The 15,412-nt window shown below is 47.4% G+C and overlaps 1 protein-coding gene across 3 annotated transcripts in view; it reads left to right on the top strand.

Moving 5' to 3' along the window:
• VWA2 (von Willebrand factor A domain containing 2) overlaps nucleotides 1-15,412 on the top strand; it is a 225,181-nt gene that overhangs the window by 104,751 nt on the left and 105,018 nt on the right. For all 3 annotated transcript variants that reach the window (XM_069239310.1, XM_069239308.1, XM_069239309.1), the window contains one exon: nucleotides 14,560-14,669. In XM_069239310.1, coding sequence (XP_069095411.1) covers nucleotides 14,560-14,669 — 110 coding nt within the window. The remainder of the gene's footprint in view (nucleotides 1-14,559; nucleotides 14,670-15,412) is intronic.

Below are 15,412 nucleotides of genomic sequence, written 5' to 3'. Positions count from 1 at the left end.
ACTTGTGTGGCTCGGACCAGGTTCTGTTACCCAGAATCCTTTGCAAACCTCAAAATTTGACTAAAAAAACACATGTTCCTCACATTTCTGTGGCAGAAAGTTCTGGAATCTGAGAGGAGCCACAAATTTCCTTCCACCCAGCGTTCCCCCACGTCTCCCGATAAAAATGATACCTCACTTGTGTGGGTAGGCCTAGCGCCCGCGACAGGATATGCCCCAAAACACAACATGGACACATCACAGAAAACAGAGCTGTTTTTAGCAAAGTGACTACCTGGAGATTTTGGCCTCTAGCTCAGCCGCCACCTAGGGAAACCTACCAAACCTGTGCATTTCTGAAAACTAGAGACCTAGGGGAATCCAAGGAGGGGTGACTTGCGGGGCTCGGACCAGGTTCTGTTACCCAGAATCCTTTGCAAATCTCAAAATTTGGCTAAAAAAACACATGTTCCTCACATTTCTGTGGCAGAAAGTTCTGGAATCTGAGAGGAGCCACAAATTTCCTTCCACCCAGCGTTCCCCCACGTCTCCCGATAAAAATGATACCTCACTTGTGTGGGTAGGCCTAGCGCCCGCGACAGGATATGCCCCAAAACACAATGTGGACACATCACAGAAAACAGAGCTGTTTTTAGCAAAGTGACTACCTGTAGATTTTGGCCTCTAGCTCAGCCGGCACCTAGGGAAACCTACCAAACCTGTGCATTTCTGAAAACTAGAGACCTAGGGGAATCCAAGGAGGGGTGACTTGTGTGGCTCGGACCAGGTTCTGTTACCCAGAATCCTTTGCAAACCTCAAAATTTGGCTAAAAAAACACATGTTCCTCACATTTCTGTGGCAGAAAGTTCTGGAATCTGAGAGGAGCCACAAATTTCCTTCCACCCAGCGTTCCCCCACGTCTCCCGATAAAAATGATACCTCACTTGTGTGGGTAGGCCTAGCGCCCGCGACAGGATATGCCCCAAAACAAAACATGGACACATCACAGAAAACAGAGCTGTTTTTAGCAAAGTGACTACCTGGAGATTTTGGCCTCTAGCTCAGCCGCCACCTAGGGAAACCTACCAAACCTGTACATTTCTGAAAACTAGAGACCTAGGGGAATCCAAGGAGGGGTGACTTGTGTGGCTCGGACCAGGTTCTGTTACCCAGAATCCTTTGCAAACCTCAAAATTTGGCTAAAAAAACACATGTCCCTCACATTTCTGTGGCAGAAAGTTCTGGAATCTGAGAGGAGCTACAAATTTCCTTCCACCCAGCGTTCCCCCAAGTCTCCCGATAAAAATGATACCTCACTTGCGTGGGTAGGCCTAGCGCCGGCGACAGGAAACACCCCAAAGCGCAACGTGGACACATCCTAAATTTTGGAAAAAAACAGAGGTGTTTTTTGCGAAGTGCCTACCTGTAGATTTTGGCCTCTAGCTCAGCCGGCACCTAGGGAAACCTACCAAACCTGTACATTTCTGAAAACTAGAGACCTAGGGGAATCCAAGGAGGGGTGACTTGCGGGGCTCGGACCAGGTTCTGTTACCCAGAATCCTTTGCAAACCTCAAAATTTGGCTAAAAATACACGTTACTCACATTTCTGTGGCAGAAAGTTCTGGAATCTGAGAGGAGCCACAAATTTCCTTCTACCCAGCGTTCCCCCAAGTCTTCCGATAAAAATGATACCTCACTTGCGTGGGTAGGCCTAGCGCCGGCGACAGGAAACACCCCAAAGCGCAACGTGGACACATCCTAAATTTTGGAAAAAAACAGAGGTGTTTTTTGCGAAGTGCCTACCTGTAGATTTTGGCCTCTAGCTCAGCCGGCACCTAGGGAAACCTACCAAACCTGTGCATTTCTGAAAACTAGAGACCTAGGGGAATCCAAGGAGGGGTGACTTGCGGGGCTCGGACCAGGTTCTGTTACCCAGAATCCTTTGCAAATCTCAAAATTTGGCTAAAAAAACACATGTTCCTCACATTTCTGTGGCAGAAAGTTCTGGAATCTGAGAGGAGCCACAAATTTCCTTCCACCCAGCGTTCCCCCACGTCTCCCGATAAAAATGATACCTCACTTGCGTGGGTAGGCCTAGCGCCGGCGACAGGAAACACCCCAAAGCGCAACGTGGACACATCCTAAATTTTGGAAAAAAACAGAGGTGTTTTTTGCGAAGTGCCTACCTGTAGATTTTGGCCTCTAGCTCAGCCGGCACCTAGGGGAACCTACCAAACCTGTGCATTTCTGAAAACTAGAGACCTAGGGGAATCCAAGGAGGGGTGACTTGCGGGGCTCGGACCAGGTTCTGTTACCCAGAATCCTTTGCAAACCTCAAAATTTGGCTAAAAATACACATGTTACTCACATTTCTGTGGCAGAAAGTTCTGGAATCTGAGAGGAGCCACAAATTTCCTTCTACCCAGCGTTCCCCCAAGTCTCCCGATAAAAATGATACCTCACTTGTGTGGGTAGGACTAGCGCCCACGAAAGGAAAGGGCCCAAAACACAACGTGGACACATCACATTTTTTTATAAAAAGCAGTGCCTACCTGTGGATTTTGGCCTGTAGCTCAGCCGACACCGGAGGAAACCTACCAAAGCAGTGCATTTTTGAAAACTAGAAACCCAGGGGAATCCAAGATGGGGTGACTTGCGGGGCTCTGACCAGGTTATGTTACCCAGAATCCTTTGCAAACATCAAAATTTGGCCCAAAAAACACTTTTTCCTCTCATTTCGGTGACAGAAAGTTCTGGAATCTGAGAGGATCCACAAATGTCCTTCCACCCAGCGTTCCCCTAAGTCTCTCGATAAAAATGGTACATCACTTCTGTGGGTAGGCCTAGCGCCCACAAAAGGAAATGGCCCAAAACACAACGTGGACACAACATATTTTTTCACAGAAAACAGAGGTGTTTTTTGCAAGGTGCCTACCTGTGGTGTTTGGCCTGTAGCTCAGCCGGCCCCAGGGGGGGGGGGGGCAGAAATGCCCTAAAATAAATTTGCCCCCCCAACCCCCACCCTCCCCCGCCGGGAGCGACCCTTGCCTACGGGGTCGCTCCCCCTGCGTGACATTGGCACCAAAAAACAAATCCCCAGTGCCTAGTGGTTTCTGCCCCCTTGGGGGCAGGTTGACCTAAACTCAGCCAATCTGCCCCCAAGGGGGGCATAAATGGCATAAATACAATTTGTCCCCCAGGGGAGCGACTTTTGCCTGATGGGTCGCTCCCCATCTCTAAAAAAAAAAAAAAAAAGAAAAAAAAAAGAAAAAAAAATAAATTCCCCTGGCGCCTAGAGGTTTCTGCCCCCCCCCCCCCCGGGGGCAGATCGGCCTAATAATAGGCCGATCTGCCCCCCGGGGGGGCAGAAATGGCCTAAAATAAATTTGCCCCCCCAACACCCACCCCCCCCCCGGGAGCGACCCTTGCCTACGGGGTCGCTCCCCCTGCGTGACATTGGCGCCAAAAAACAAATCCCCGGTGCCTAGTGGTTTCTGCCCCCTTGTGGGCAGGTTGACCTAAACTCAGCCAATCTGCCCCCAAGGGGGGGCAGAAATGGCCTAAATACAATTTGTCCCCCAGGGGAGCGACTTTTGCCTGATGGGTCGCTCCCCATCTCTAAAAAAAAAAAAAACAAAGAAAAAAAAAAAAAAAGAAAAAAAAGAAAAATTCCCCTGGCGCCTAGAGGTTTCTGCCCCCCCCGGGGGCAGATCGGCCTAATAATAGGCCGATCTGCCCCCCGGGGGGGCAGAAATGGCCTAAAATAAATTTGCCCCCCCAACACCCACCCCCCCCCGGGAGCGACCCTTGCCTACGGGGTCGCTCCCCCTGCGTGACATTGGCGCCAAAAAACAAATCCCCGGTGCCTAGTGGTTTCTGCCCCCTTGGGGGCAGATTGACCTAAAATTGGCCAATCTGCCCACAGGGGGGCAGAAATGGTCTAAATACAATTTGCCCCCCCAGGGGAGCGACCCTTGCCTGATGGGTCGCTCCCCATCTCTAAAAAAAGAAACAACAAAAAAAAAAATACACAAAAAAAAAATTGCCCTGGTGCCTAGAGTGTTCTGCCCCCCCCCCCCCGGGGGCAGTTCGGCCTAATAATAGGCCGATCTGTCCCCCGGGGGGGCAGAAATGGCCTAAAATAAATTTCCCCCCAACCCCTACCCCCCCCCCCGGGAGCGACCCTTGCCTACGGGGTCGCTCCCCCTGCGTGACATTGGCGGCAAAAAACAAATCCCCGGTGCCTAGTGGTTTCTGCCCCCTTAGGGGCAGATTGACCTAAAATTGGCCAATCTGCCCCCAGGGGGGCAGAAATGGTCTAAATACAATTTGCCCCCCCAGGGGAGCGACCCTTGCCTGATGGGTCGCTCCCCATCTCTAAAAAAAGAAACAACAACAAAAAAAAACCAAAAAAAAAAAATTGCCCTGGTGCCTAGTGTGTTCTGCCCCCCCCCCCCGGGGGCAGTTCGGCCTAATAATAGGCCGATCTGTCCCCCGGGGGGGCAGAAATCGCCTAAAATAAATTTGCCCCCGCAACCCCCCCCCCCCCGGGAGCGACCCTTGCCTACGGGGTCGCTCCCCCTGCGTGACATTGGTGCCAAAAAACAAATCCCCGGTGCCTAGTGGTTTCTGCCCCCTTGGGGGCAGATTGACCTAAAATTGGCCAATCTGCCCCCAGGGGGGCAGAAATGGTCTAAATACAATTTGCCCCCCCAGGGGAGCGACCCTTGCCTGATGGGTCGCTCCCCATCTCTAAAAAAAGAAACAACAAAAAAAAAAAAACACAAAAAAAAAATTGCCCTGGCGCCTAGAGTGTTCTGCCCCCCCCCCGGGGGCAGTTCGGCCTAATAATAGGCCGATCTGTCCCCCGGGGGGGCAGAAATCGCCTAAAATAAATTTGCCCCCGCAACCCCCCCCCCCCCCGGGAGCGACCCTTGCCTACGGGGTCGCTCCCCCTGCGTGACATTGGCGCCAAAAAACAACAAATCCCCGGTGCCTAGTGGTTTCTGGCCCCTTGGGGGCAGATTGACCTAAAATTGGCCAATCTGCCCCCAAGGGGGCAGAAATGGTCTAAATACAATTTGCCCCCCCAGGGGAGCGACCCTTGCCTGATGGGTCGCTCCCCATCTCTAAAAAAAGAAACAACAAAAAAAAAAAACACAAAAAAAAAATTGCCCTGGCGCCTAGAGTGTTCTGCCCCCCCCCCGGGGGCAGTTCGGCCTAATAATAGGCCGATCTGTCCCCCGGGGGGGCAGAAATGGCCTAAAATAAATTTGCCCCCCCAACCCCCACGCCCCCCCCGGAGCGACCCTTGCCTACGGGGTCGCTCCCCCTGCGTGACATTGGCACCAAAAAACAACAAATCCCCGGTGCCTAGTGGTTTCTGCCCCCTTGGGGGCAGATTGACCTAAAATTGGCCAATCTGCCCCCAGGGGGGCAGAAATGGTCTAAATACAATTTGCCCCCCCAGGGGAGCGACCCTTGCCTGATGGGTCGCTCCCCATCTCTAAAAAGAGAAACAACAACAAAAAAAAACACACAAAAAAAATTGCCCTGGCGCCTAGAGTGTTCTGCCCCCCCCCGGGGGCAGTTCGGCCTAATAATAGGCCGATCTGTCCCCCGGGGGGGCAGAAATGGCCTAAAATAAATTTGCCCCCCCAACCCCCACGCCCCCCCCGGAGCGACCCTTGCCTACGGGGTCGCTCCCCCTGCGTGACATTGGCGCCAAAAAACAAATCCCCGGTGCCTAATGATTTCTGCCCCCTTGGGGGCAGATTGACCTAAAATTGGCCAATCTGCCCCGGGGGGCAGAAATGGTCTAAATACAATTTGCCCCCCCAGGGGAGCGACCCTTGCCTGATGGGTCGCTCCCCATCTCTAAAAAGAGAAACAACAAAAAAAAAAAACACAAAAAAAAAATTGCCCTGGCGCCTAGAGTGTTCTGCCCCCCCCCGGGGGCAGTTCGGCCTAATAATAGGCCGATCTGTCCCCCGGGGGGGCAGAAATGGCCTAAAATAAATTTGCCCCCCCAACCCCCACCCCCCCGGAGCGACCCTTGCCTACGGGGTCGCTCCCCCTGCGTGACATTGGCGCCAAAAAACAAATCCCCGGTGCCTAGTGGTTTCTGCCCCCTTGGGGGCAGATTGACCTAAAATCGGCCAATCTGCCCCCAGGGGGGCAGAAATGGTCTAAATACAATTTGCCCCCCAGGGGAGCGACCCTTGCCTGATGGGTCGCTCCCCATCTCTAAAAAAAAAAAAAAGAACAAAAAAAAAAAACACTAAAAAAAAATTTGCCCTGGCGCCTAGAGGTTTCTTCCCCCCCTGGGGGCAGATCGGCCTAATAATAGGCCGATCTGCCCCCAGGGGGGGCAGAAAAGGCCTTCCCAAAAAATTGCCCCCCCTAGGAGCGACCCTTGCCAAAGGGGTCGCTTTGTTGCGTGACATTCGCGCGCAAAAACAAACTCCCTGGTGTCTAATGGTTTCTGCCCCCCTTGGGGGCAGATTGGCCTTATCAAAATAGGCCAATCTGTCCCCAAGGGGGGCAGAAATGGCCTAAATATATATTGCCCCGTAGGGGAGCGACCCTTGCCTAAGGGATCGCTCCCCACCTAAAAAAAAAGAATTCATCACAAAAAAAAAAAAAAAAAAAAAAAAGGTCCCTGGTGCCTAGAGGTTTCTGCCCCCCCTGGGGGCAGATCGGCCTAATAATAGGCCAATCTGCCCCCAGGGGGGGCAGAAAAGGCCTTCCTAAAAAAATGCCCCCCTGGGAGCGACCCTTGCCCAAGGGGTCGCTCCCTTTTGCCAATTTCAAGAAAAGAAAAAAAAATCCCTGGTGTCTAGTGGGGTTTCAAAAGCCGGATTGCAAGCAATCCGGCTTTTGAAACCTGTGAGAGACTTCAAAGGGAAGGAAATACATTTCCTTCCCTTTGAAGCCTCTCGGGGCCTCCCCCATGGGATTGAAAAAGAAATGCAAAAGCATTTCTTTTTCAATCGCGCTGGAAGCTCTGCTTCCAGCGCGATGGGGGAGACCCTGTGACTAATCAGCGCGCGCTCGCGCGCTGACGTCACAGGGGGGGTTGGGGGGGGTCGGGGGTGGGAGGGGAAGGGCTTCCCCTTCCATCCCTGACTTGGGGGGTTGGGGGGGAACCCCACAGAGGGAGCGAGAGCGCTCCCTCTGGGCTCTGTGCACAGGACGTAATGGTTACGTCCTGGGCACAGCAGCACTGTGCCTCAGGACGTAACCATTACGTCCTGGGCACAGAAGGGGTTAATGGGACGCAGGAGTTGGCTTAGCCTTCTGGCTTGTAGACTCGTGCCCCCGTCACCCAGTGACTTTTACCCTACTTCGCTTGCTCTGTTTTAGCGCAATTATTTAATTATATCTTTCAAGATGGCTGCATTGTTTTTAATTAGGCCAATGTTTTAGTTTCATGTTATCAGCGCCACTGTGCTAAGGCATCACTATCAAGCGACAAAGATAAGCAAACTATAGGTATTCACATTAGGTACTTTACCTCTTTGCGTCTTCAAGAGAATTGTTTATATAAATTGCCGCCCCAAGCATGTTTTGTTATCTATTGTTTGGGAACAGACCTACGTCAGGGGTCCAATCAGATCTGTATAAATACATCTCACACGGACAGATAGTTAGAGGGATTCCTACCAGATGCCATCGCTGCTATCGATGCTGCACGTCGCCTTGACGCTGGCCCAGTCTTCGTGTCCCCACGGAGTCTGATCTAGAGACCTAATTCCAAGGTAACAAGGGTTGGAGGGCTCTTCTCATGGATACGTCATTGGCAAATTAGGTTTATCACACCTAGCTCTCTTCAGGTTAGGGGTTAGGTTCATCATGTTAGGGTATTAGGACATATATCATATCTCATGTCATTTTAAGTTATTGCAAGATGGTGGGGGTCCTTGTACTAATCACTCTCGTTTTCAAAATTCTTTTTCTTGCACTGTTAACTATCCTAATCATTACAGCCCATGCAATTTATCGTAGATTGCAGTATTGTTAGTAAAAACCTATTAAGCTTGTATTGCATCTCCTTCATTGCCTGTGTGTTTGACTGAGACTTGTTGTTCATGTGAGAAAGGGGTAATCTCTGTTTAACCACGACACTCCCTGAGATATCACACTTTTGAGTCCATGCGTAAAGGCCGCCACAAATCACCTTTTACTATTTGGGTTTTTGGTGAGGTGCTGTTTGTGAGCCGGGAGGGTTGGGATGACAGTTGCAACTTGTTGTAGGATTGGCATAGTCGCCCACAAACATAAGTACTGTCCTCCTCAAACCAGCAGTCTTGCCTAGAGCAAGAATCAAACTACAACAACTTTCGTAGGTACCCCTTTGTTGTCAAAAACAAATCTACAGCAAATGAATTGAATGCAATCCAGTTATTTCAGCCCTAACATCTTCATTGTCACTATTATGATCAGTTTGAAATATATCAAAAGGGAAACAGAGACTGAGCATTTATTAATGAGTGAGCAATGGATGATGTACGTGATTAGTTTGAATTATTGCAGTCAACATTTCAAATATTTTCATTCCCCCTATTCTAAATATCCTAGCATTCTCAATACTATGTGATTGTTACCTTCTATCCATGAACGTCAATTCAGCAAAATGCCAGGGGTTGTGGCCATGACATTGCATGCCATTTAGCCTTTACTTTCACTCACACATGCATGTTTGTGCATAACTTTTCATTTACACATACACACACTTGCTGTCAATTAAACACACTTTCTACCGCAAGCAGGCACACAAGAAATATTTAAAATAATGTTTTACTTACCACAGCTGCCAGTAAGGGTCATATTCTAGCAAGTTGTAATTCATTCTTTATTACACCAAGAGTGAATTATAAAATAGTGTTCACTATTAGTGTAATAAAACATTGAAGGAAAACAAGGAAAGTGGAGCTGCCCTTGTGTTCATGGCATTGATTGCGCCCCCTCTGAGGCCACGAGTCGCAAGGGGAAAGCCAGGGGTCGCAGATGCGACCCATGGTGATCCCTAAATGATGTCCTTGCTTATATCTCACATTACAACATTGCACTGGTTTTCAGAGATCACTTTAAAAGCACATTTTCCAAGTGGGCAAGAAGCCTAACTGCTGTTACAATCTTGCAACCCCTTGAAAGGTTTTGGAGAGGTCTTGTTTAAAACATCACCATAATATCATAAATGCACCTTATATGGTATGTAGATGTGCAACGCATTTGAAGAGAGTTTGTTTAAAACATCATCTGTGTATCATTAATGTACCTTTTGTACGTATGTACATACTTTCACTGAAAAAAACAATTAAAAACTGAGGTTGTGATCCTGACTCAAACGCCGAAAACCAATAAAGTCCCACAAAACAGCAGGGGAGAGAGTTAAGCTCAGGACTGTTCTTAAGAAATAAAAATTGGCTATTAAAAAGGCTAAAACCGAATATTTCTCTAGCAGAATTAGGGTAGCACAAAATGGAGCCAAGGAACTTTTTAAAGTGGTTCACACTCTGACCCACCCACCGGCCTCCTCATGGCTCGCGAACTCTCCCACTTTTTGTCAAAGAGTTGCTAATTTTTTTGAGAACAAAATTTTACAGTTTCATTCGTCCTTCATCAGCCTCCCTCTGGATGGCGATGGAAGCGATGTGGACAGCGTCCTTTCCTCTGATTCTAGTACAACATTATCTGAGTTCTCTCCAGTATCTGCCAAAAGGATTGCTAAATTATTGGATGGGATAAAATCTGGTTCACTGAATGATCCTTGTCCTCCGAGGATACTTAAACTAGTATCCAATCTGGCTTCTGCTGCCTTGGAACCGGTTTATCTTGATATCCTAAGGGAAGAGCTATTCCCGCCCGCTTGGAAGGAATCCATTGTGATCCCTCTCATTAAGAAACCCAACGGAGAAGCCAATGACTTAACAAATTTACGCCCCATCTCCTTGCTACTCGCTACAGCCAAGATACTTGAAAAACATCTCAATATTGAACTGGCCACTTTTCTTCAGGCAAGTGGTGTCCTTGATCCATCTCAACATGGGTTTTGCCAAGCTCACAGTACGGCGTCTGCCTTGCTCTCTACCGCAGATATTATCCGGAAGAAAGTTGATATGGGAGAAGGAGCCATACTTGTCCTTCTGGATCTTTCCGCTGCGTTTACTACATCACCCCAGCTTCTGCTTCAATGGCTTTTTCAGGCGGGATTTAGAGGCAAGGCGTTTGATATTCTGAAATCTTTTTTGAAAGACAGATCCATAATGTGAGCTGTGGCGACTTCAAGACAACACCATTCCAACTTCCCTGTGGGGTCCCCCAAGGGTCGTCACTCAGTCCTACTCTATTCAATCTTTATGTTGCCCCTTTGGCTAAACTGGTCCGTTTATTTGGCTTTCACGTGGTATCCTATACAGACGATACTCAGTTAATCATTCCGGTTAACCAAAACTGGGATGAGGTCGCAGCCAGATTCCATGACTGCATGAGTAGGATCAATAGCTAGATGAGCCATAACTGGCTAAAAATGAACGGTGATAAGACGTAAATTCTATTCTTTGGCATGGGCGCTAGCCCTTGGAGTTCACGCCTGTGGCCCTCATCCTGTAATGACTGTCCAGCCCCAAGTTCGTCGGTCAAGAATCTAGGTATCACTTTTGACAACACTTTTTTTTGAGCAACAAGTCAACCAGACGGTTAGATCTTGTTATTGGTCTATGAAAATGCGAAAGAAAATATTTCCTTTTCTCCTAGATCAGCTTAAACCAACGGTTATTTTAGCCCTGGTTATTTCCAAACTGGACTATTGTAATGCTCTCTTGCTGAACATAAGCAAGGCTGCCCTTCATAAACTTCAACTCATTCAGAATGTGGCAGCTCGCCTGATCTTGGATCTTCCTTGCACGGCTATCTGCGAGTGAGAGCCTGGAGCAGCTCCACTGGCTTTCTTTTGAAAAACGGATTAAATTCAAAGCTTTATATCTTACTTATAAAGCTTATCACCAGGAGGGCTTCTTCTATCTGAGCTCTGTCTTACAGCCCTATCTGCCGCACCAACAGCTTAGATCAGCGCACACGCAACTGGTCTCTGTTCCTCGCTGTAACCGAGCACTTTAGGGTGATAAAGCCTTTTCCGTAGTTGCTGCTAAACTATGGAATACTCTTCCATCCTACATCAGGTTGGAGGAGACATACCTATTTTTAAGGAAACAGCTCAAAACTTGGCTGTTTTCATGTTAAGCAATTGGTCTCCCACTCTCACTTAATGTCTTCCTGCCCCGATTCGCAAACTGGCTCTCCCTGCCGCTCATTTCTTTCCTCTCTAGCGCTTCTATGCTACGGCCTGAATGCTCTCTATAAATACCCTAATACAATACAATACAATACACTGTACAAGGGTAGGGGAACATTGGCAATAGGGTGTCGGCCATCTTGCATAGCGCAAGGCCTTTGACTGTACACAATGGGTATTGGGCACTGGGCTGGGCCTCCAGCCCATCCTTTAACCAACCCCTGCCAACAACCAGGTGTTTTCCACAAGAAAGATCTAAACTTAGTTGCTATCTAGCGAAAGTTGGAAGGGACATCTAAAAGCTTTAACTTTTATAGTAAAAAGTATGGCAATCATTCTAGAATAGATTTTCTTTTGGATCAGGCGTTCTATGTTTATGTTAAATTGGTGGCCCATCTTCCAGCTTGATTATTAGACCACTTTCCAGTATGTCTGAAACTGTATGACTGGGAGGCCACAACGGAGGATGTGGACATTCAGTAGGGTGTTATTGGTTCCTAAATGGCGAAGGAGACAGATGCATTCTTTGCGCTTAATAAGGTAAAAGCCAGTTGGCCAATAATTTGGGATACATATAAGGCCTATCTTAGGGGAGTAATAAGTAAGCTGTCAGCTAAGCAGAATCAGGACATGTGTAAAAGAGAGAAGGCACTTGAGGAAAAAGTTGTGAGGAAGGAAGTTGAATTACAAGGTGCCTCAATGACGTCTAAGCAGGGAAAGCCCACCTAGAACTAGAGGAGGCTCAAGCAATTTATGAAGGCAATCTAGTGGGGAAAGTACAAATGTATTATGCAGGTTATTACCATGATTGTGGCTAACAAACCATAAAGTGAATGATCTAAGTTGGCCCTGATGCCCTTTCCCCCTCAACAATCATAATAAATGATTTTTTTTTCACTCAGCTGCTCTGCATGTATGGTTTATGCCATGCTGTGTATTTGCCTGCATAATTATTAAACAAAGGTGTTTAATTATATCCAGAAACACAAAGGGTTAAATCCGTGCAATTAAAACAAATCATACTAAATAGGTCTTGCGACTATTACGCTAGTCTGTAAAGTAATTTTCAGAATGGAAACTATGAAGTATTAATTAGTGTTTTCTCAAGTCAGGTGGAATGTAATACACTAATAACACCTTTGCACTGTCATAATGTGTGAATCTTTGTTTATAAGTATGCTTGTTCAAAACATTAGGTGTTATTGGTACACATGTATTTTCTTTATTTTCACTGGCATGCATAGATATGTATAAATTTGGAGCAGAGAAAGTGTCTTATGTATAACATGTTTGGATGATCCTATTTCACTAAAAGCAATTCGCTCAAAACCTGTATTGCAAAGGGATGATGTCATACCTGTACAATAGTTTCCCTATTTTGCGGAAAAACATAACTCTTGAAGGAATATGGCTTTTGCAGTAGCGGTTCGCGGGCCTTGGAAGGTGTGGGGCTGGCAGGAGGCCGGGTGCTAAAATGTAATTTAACAAACAAAACACATTTACCTGGTCCGCGCAGTCCCGCGCCGCGCTCCTCTTCCTTGCTGACTGGACTAAGGCACAGACTCCCAGCCTGCCCTGTGGCCAATCCTGACGCTGCCCAAAGCAGCGTTAGGATTGGCTGGGAGCACCCAGTCAGGGCTCTCCCAGGCAGACTGGGAGCCTGTGCAGGCTCTCTACAGCCCGGCAACACAGTTGCCGGGCTGTAGGCAGCCTACAGCGCATGTGTCTCAGACCGGCCAAACACAGATGCGCACTGAGGGGGAGAGTTGAGCACTCCCCCAGTACATGCCACCCCGTGGCCCCACTCCCTTTTAAACAAAACAATAATAAACATAGTTTATTATCATTTTGTTTAAAATGTTTTGCAGCTGCCTCCGCTGGCAGGGTGCAATGCTCCTCCGCCCATACGAAGGAGCCGCCACTGGGCTTTTGGCCAATGGGTGGCCTTGTATTAGTTTGATTTCCTTGTCTCAGCTAATTAGTTTTCATGCATGATGCTGCCTTCAAACAATGACCGCACTTAACCGCTCTGCTAAGTTTTACCTTTAGCCTGCATTTACTCAGCATCATCTTCATGAAAAGGTAACCAAACCTGAACAGTGGAATCAGGGAACATTGGTCGCTCTACGAAGCAGGTAGTTGTTTAAAAAATCACTGACCTCTAGCCACAGAGTGTATTTTAACAAAGCAAATTGTGTTTTTTTCTGAAAATATACATTCTCACCACGCATAGGAATTAAATGACACTTAACTTGTACGAGGTACTGTGGCTCTTCAAATTTAAAGAAACATTTGCTAAATCTTGTAGAAATATGGAACATCCACGTATATGTTTTTGGCTGGTGTGCTAATTAGTGGTGACGCTCCTGCCTTCATTTGTTCTAAGGCAGTGGTTCCCAACCTGTGGTCCGGGGACCCAAGGGGGGTCCGTGAAGCCTCCTCAGGGGGTCCGCGAATGCTTAGAAAATTAAATAATATTAACAGATTAGGTCTCCAGCTTTCAGTAATGACTCAGTGGGGGGTCCACGGATTCCAATAATGATTCAGTGGGGGTCCCTGGGTTCCCGTAATGATAAAGTGGGGGTCCACAGAAGTCCAAAGGTTGAGAACCACTGTTCTAGGGAACTGAGGTATGGTATGATTTTGGCAATTGTGCAGCACATATTTCATTGGTATGGCATTGCAGTGCTTTCAGTAGTCTGGAATCTGCTTTCCAAACACTTCTGAGGTTTCGATCACAGACTGGAGTCTAATTTGGGTTCTGAAAAAGTGTTCGTAGTAGTGTGCAGGTGTATGGTCTCCTACCGGATGAATGTGTCACGTAAAATGAGTTGGAGGTGAGAGTTTTTGATTTTGATGGGTAGAGAGCTGTGCCAAATTGATTAAGCGTCTTGGTTGGAACCTGTGACCATCTTGAGGTAGACCTATCTGTGTGAAATGCAGATGGTGGTATCTAGTACTATTGGGTGACATATTAGCCAAATAAAGGCATAGTTGGACCAGGCAGGATGCTTTTTTAAAAGGGTTGTCTTCATGTGTTTTTGGAGATAGTGCTAGTATGAGAACATCTGATCTGCATTAGAACTGTTAGCCACATTGTCTCTGTTGTGTACGGTTGGATGGTTTGTCTGTGGTTAGAGTTGTGTGCTCTAGTGATGTGGAACTATCTCACATATCTCTGATGCGCCTGATGTGCGCACAGTGTTCTGTCTGATGGTGGACTCTTGTTTCAAAGCAGAAGAAGTCAGACTTCGTGCATTTAGCATCTGTCTTTTCTTTCAGGTCAGAGTTGGTGTCCTGCAGTACAGCTCCAAACCTCGACTGGAATTTTCTCTGGAGTCATATCTAACAAAGCAGGAGGTGAAGGACAAGATAAAGAAAATTGCATACAAGTACGTTTCTGTGGTATTCCCTTCCTTTTGAGGTTATTGCAATGTAAGAAGAGTCTACGTATGATACATACAAGCAGATTCATGGAGCATCTGCAGGTTCATTGCCACGACCTAGTCACCTGCAGTTGTTTAGTGCCTTGTTCACATGTTCAGGAAACATGGTCATTCATAAAATGACTTGTTGGAACTGTGAAGAGACAGATGTGCACTGGGAAGAAGTTCAGAACATTTCTGCAATGTAGTGGTAAAAGGGGACATGTTTTATGTTATTGTGCCACATACGTTTTTCACTATGAAATGTGGTGCAATTCTGCAACCTCACTTGCAACTACTTAGAGGACCACGAGTAAATGAACCCAGCACATATGGCAGTACCCTGACTCTTGTGGGCTTGATAGACACAGTGCACACTGGGCTTAGATAAACATTTAAAATGCCTGCAATAAACAAAGGATTTAAGCTTTCCAATCTGTAAGGTCAGAAGCTTGATTTCGACTACTGGCTTCCGTAGCGGCACCACATGGCTCACTCGTGGTCAAAGAATACACATTAGCCAAATGCACTTGCAGTCATCGCCAATTAATATGGAGGAAGAACACAGATGTACATGTTTGTACATGTCCTCAAAACCCAAAGAGCACTATGGATCAGGGGTGGCTCCTCTGCAATGGCGGAGGAGTGTCACCCCACTGGCTAAGAGCAAGCAACAGAAAAATAAAACGATATTTGAATATTGTTTTAGT

This window comes from Pleurodeles waltl, chromosome 6, assembly GCF_031143425.1.
Source record: "Pleurodeles waltl isolate 20211129_DDA chromosome 6, aPleWal1.hap1.20221129, whole genome shotgun sequence".
Classification (NCBI taxonomy): domain Eukaryota; kingdom Metazoa; phylum Chordata; class Amphibia; order Caudata; family Salamandridae; genus Pleurodeles; species Pleurodeles waltl.
Note: the sequence above shows the minus strand (reverse complement) of the source record. Positions and strands in the feature narration are given on the sequence as shown.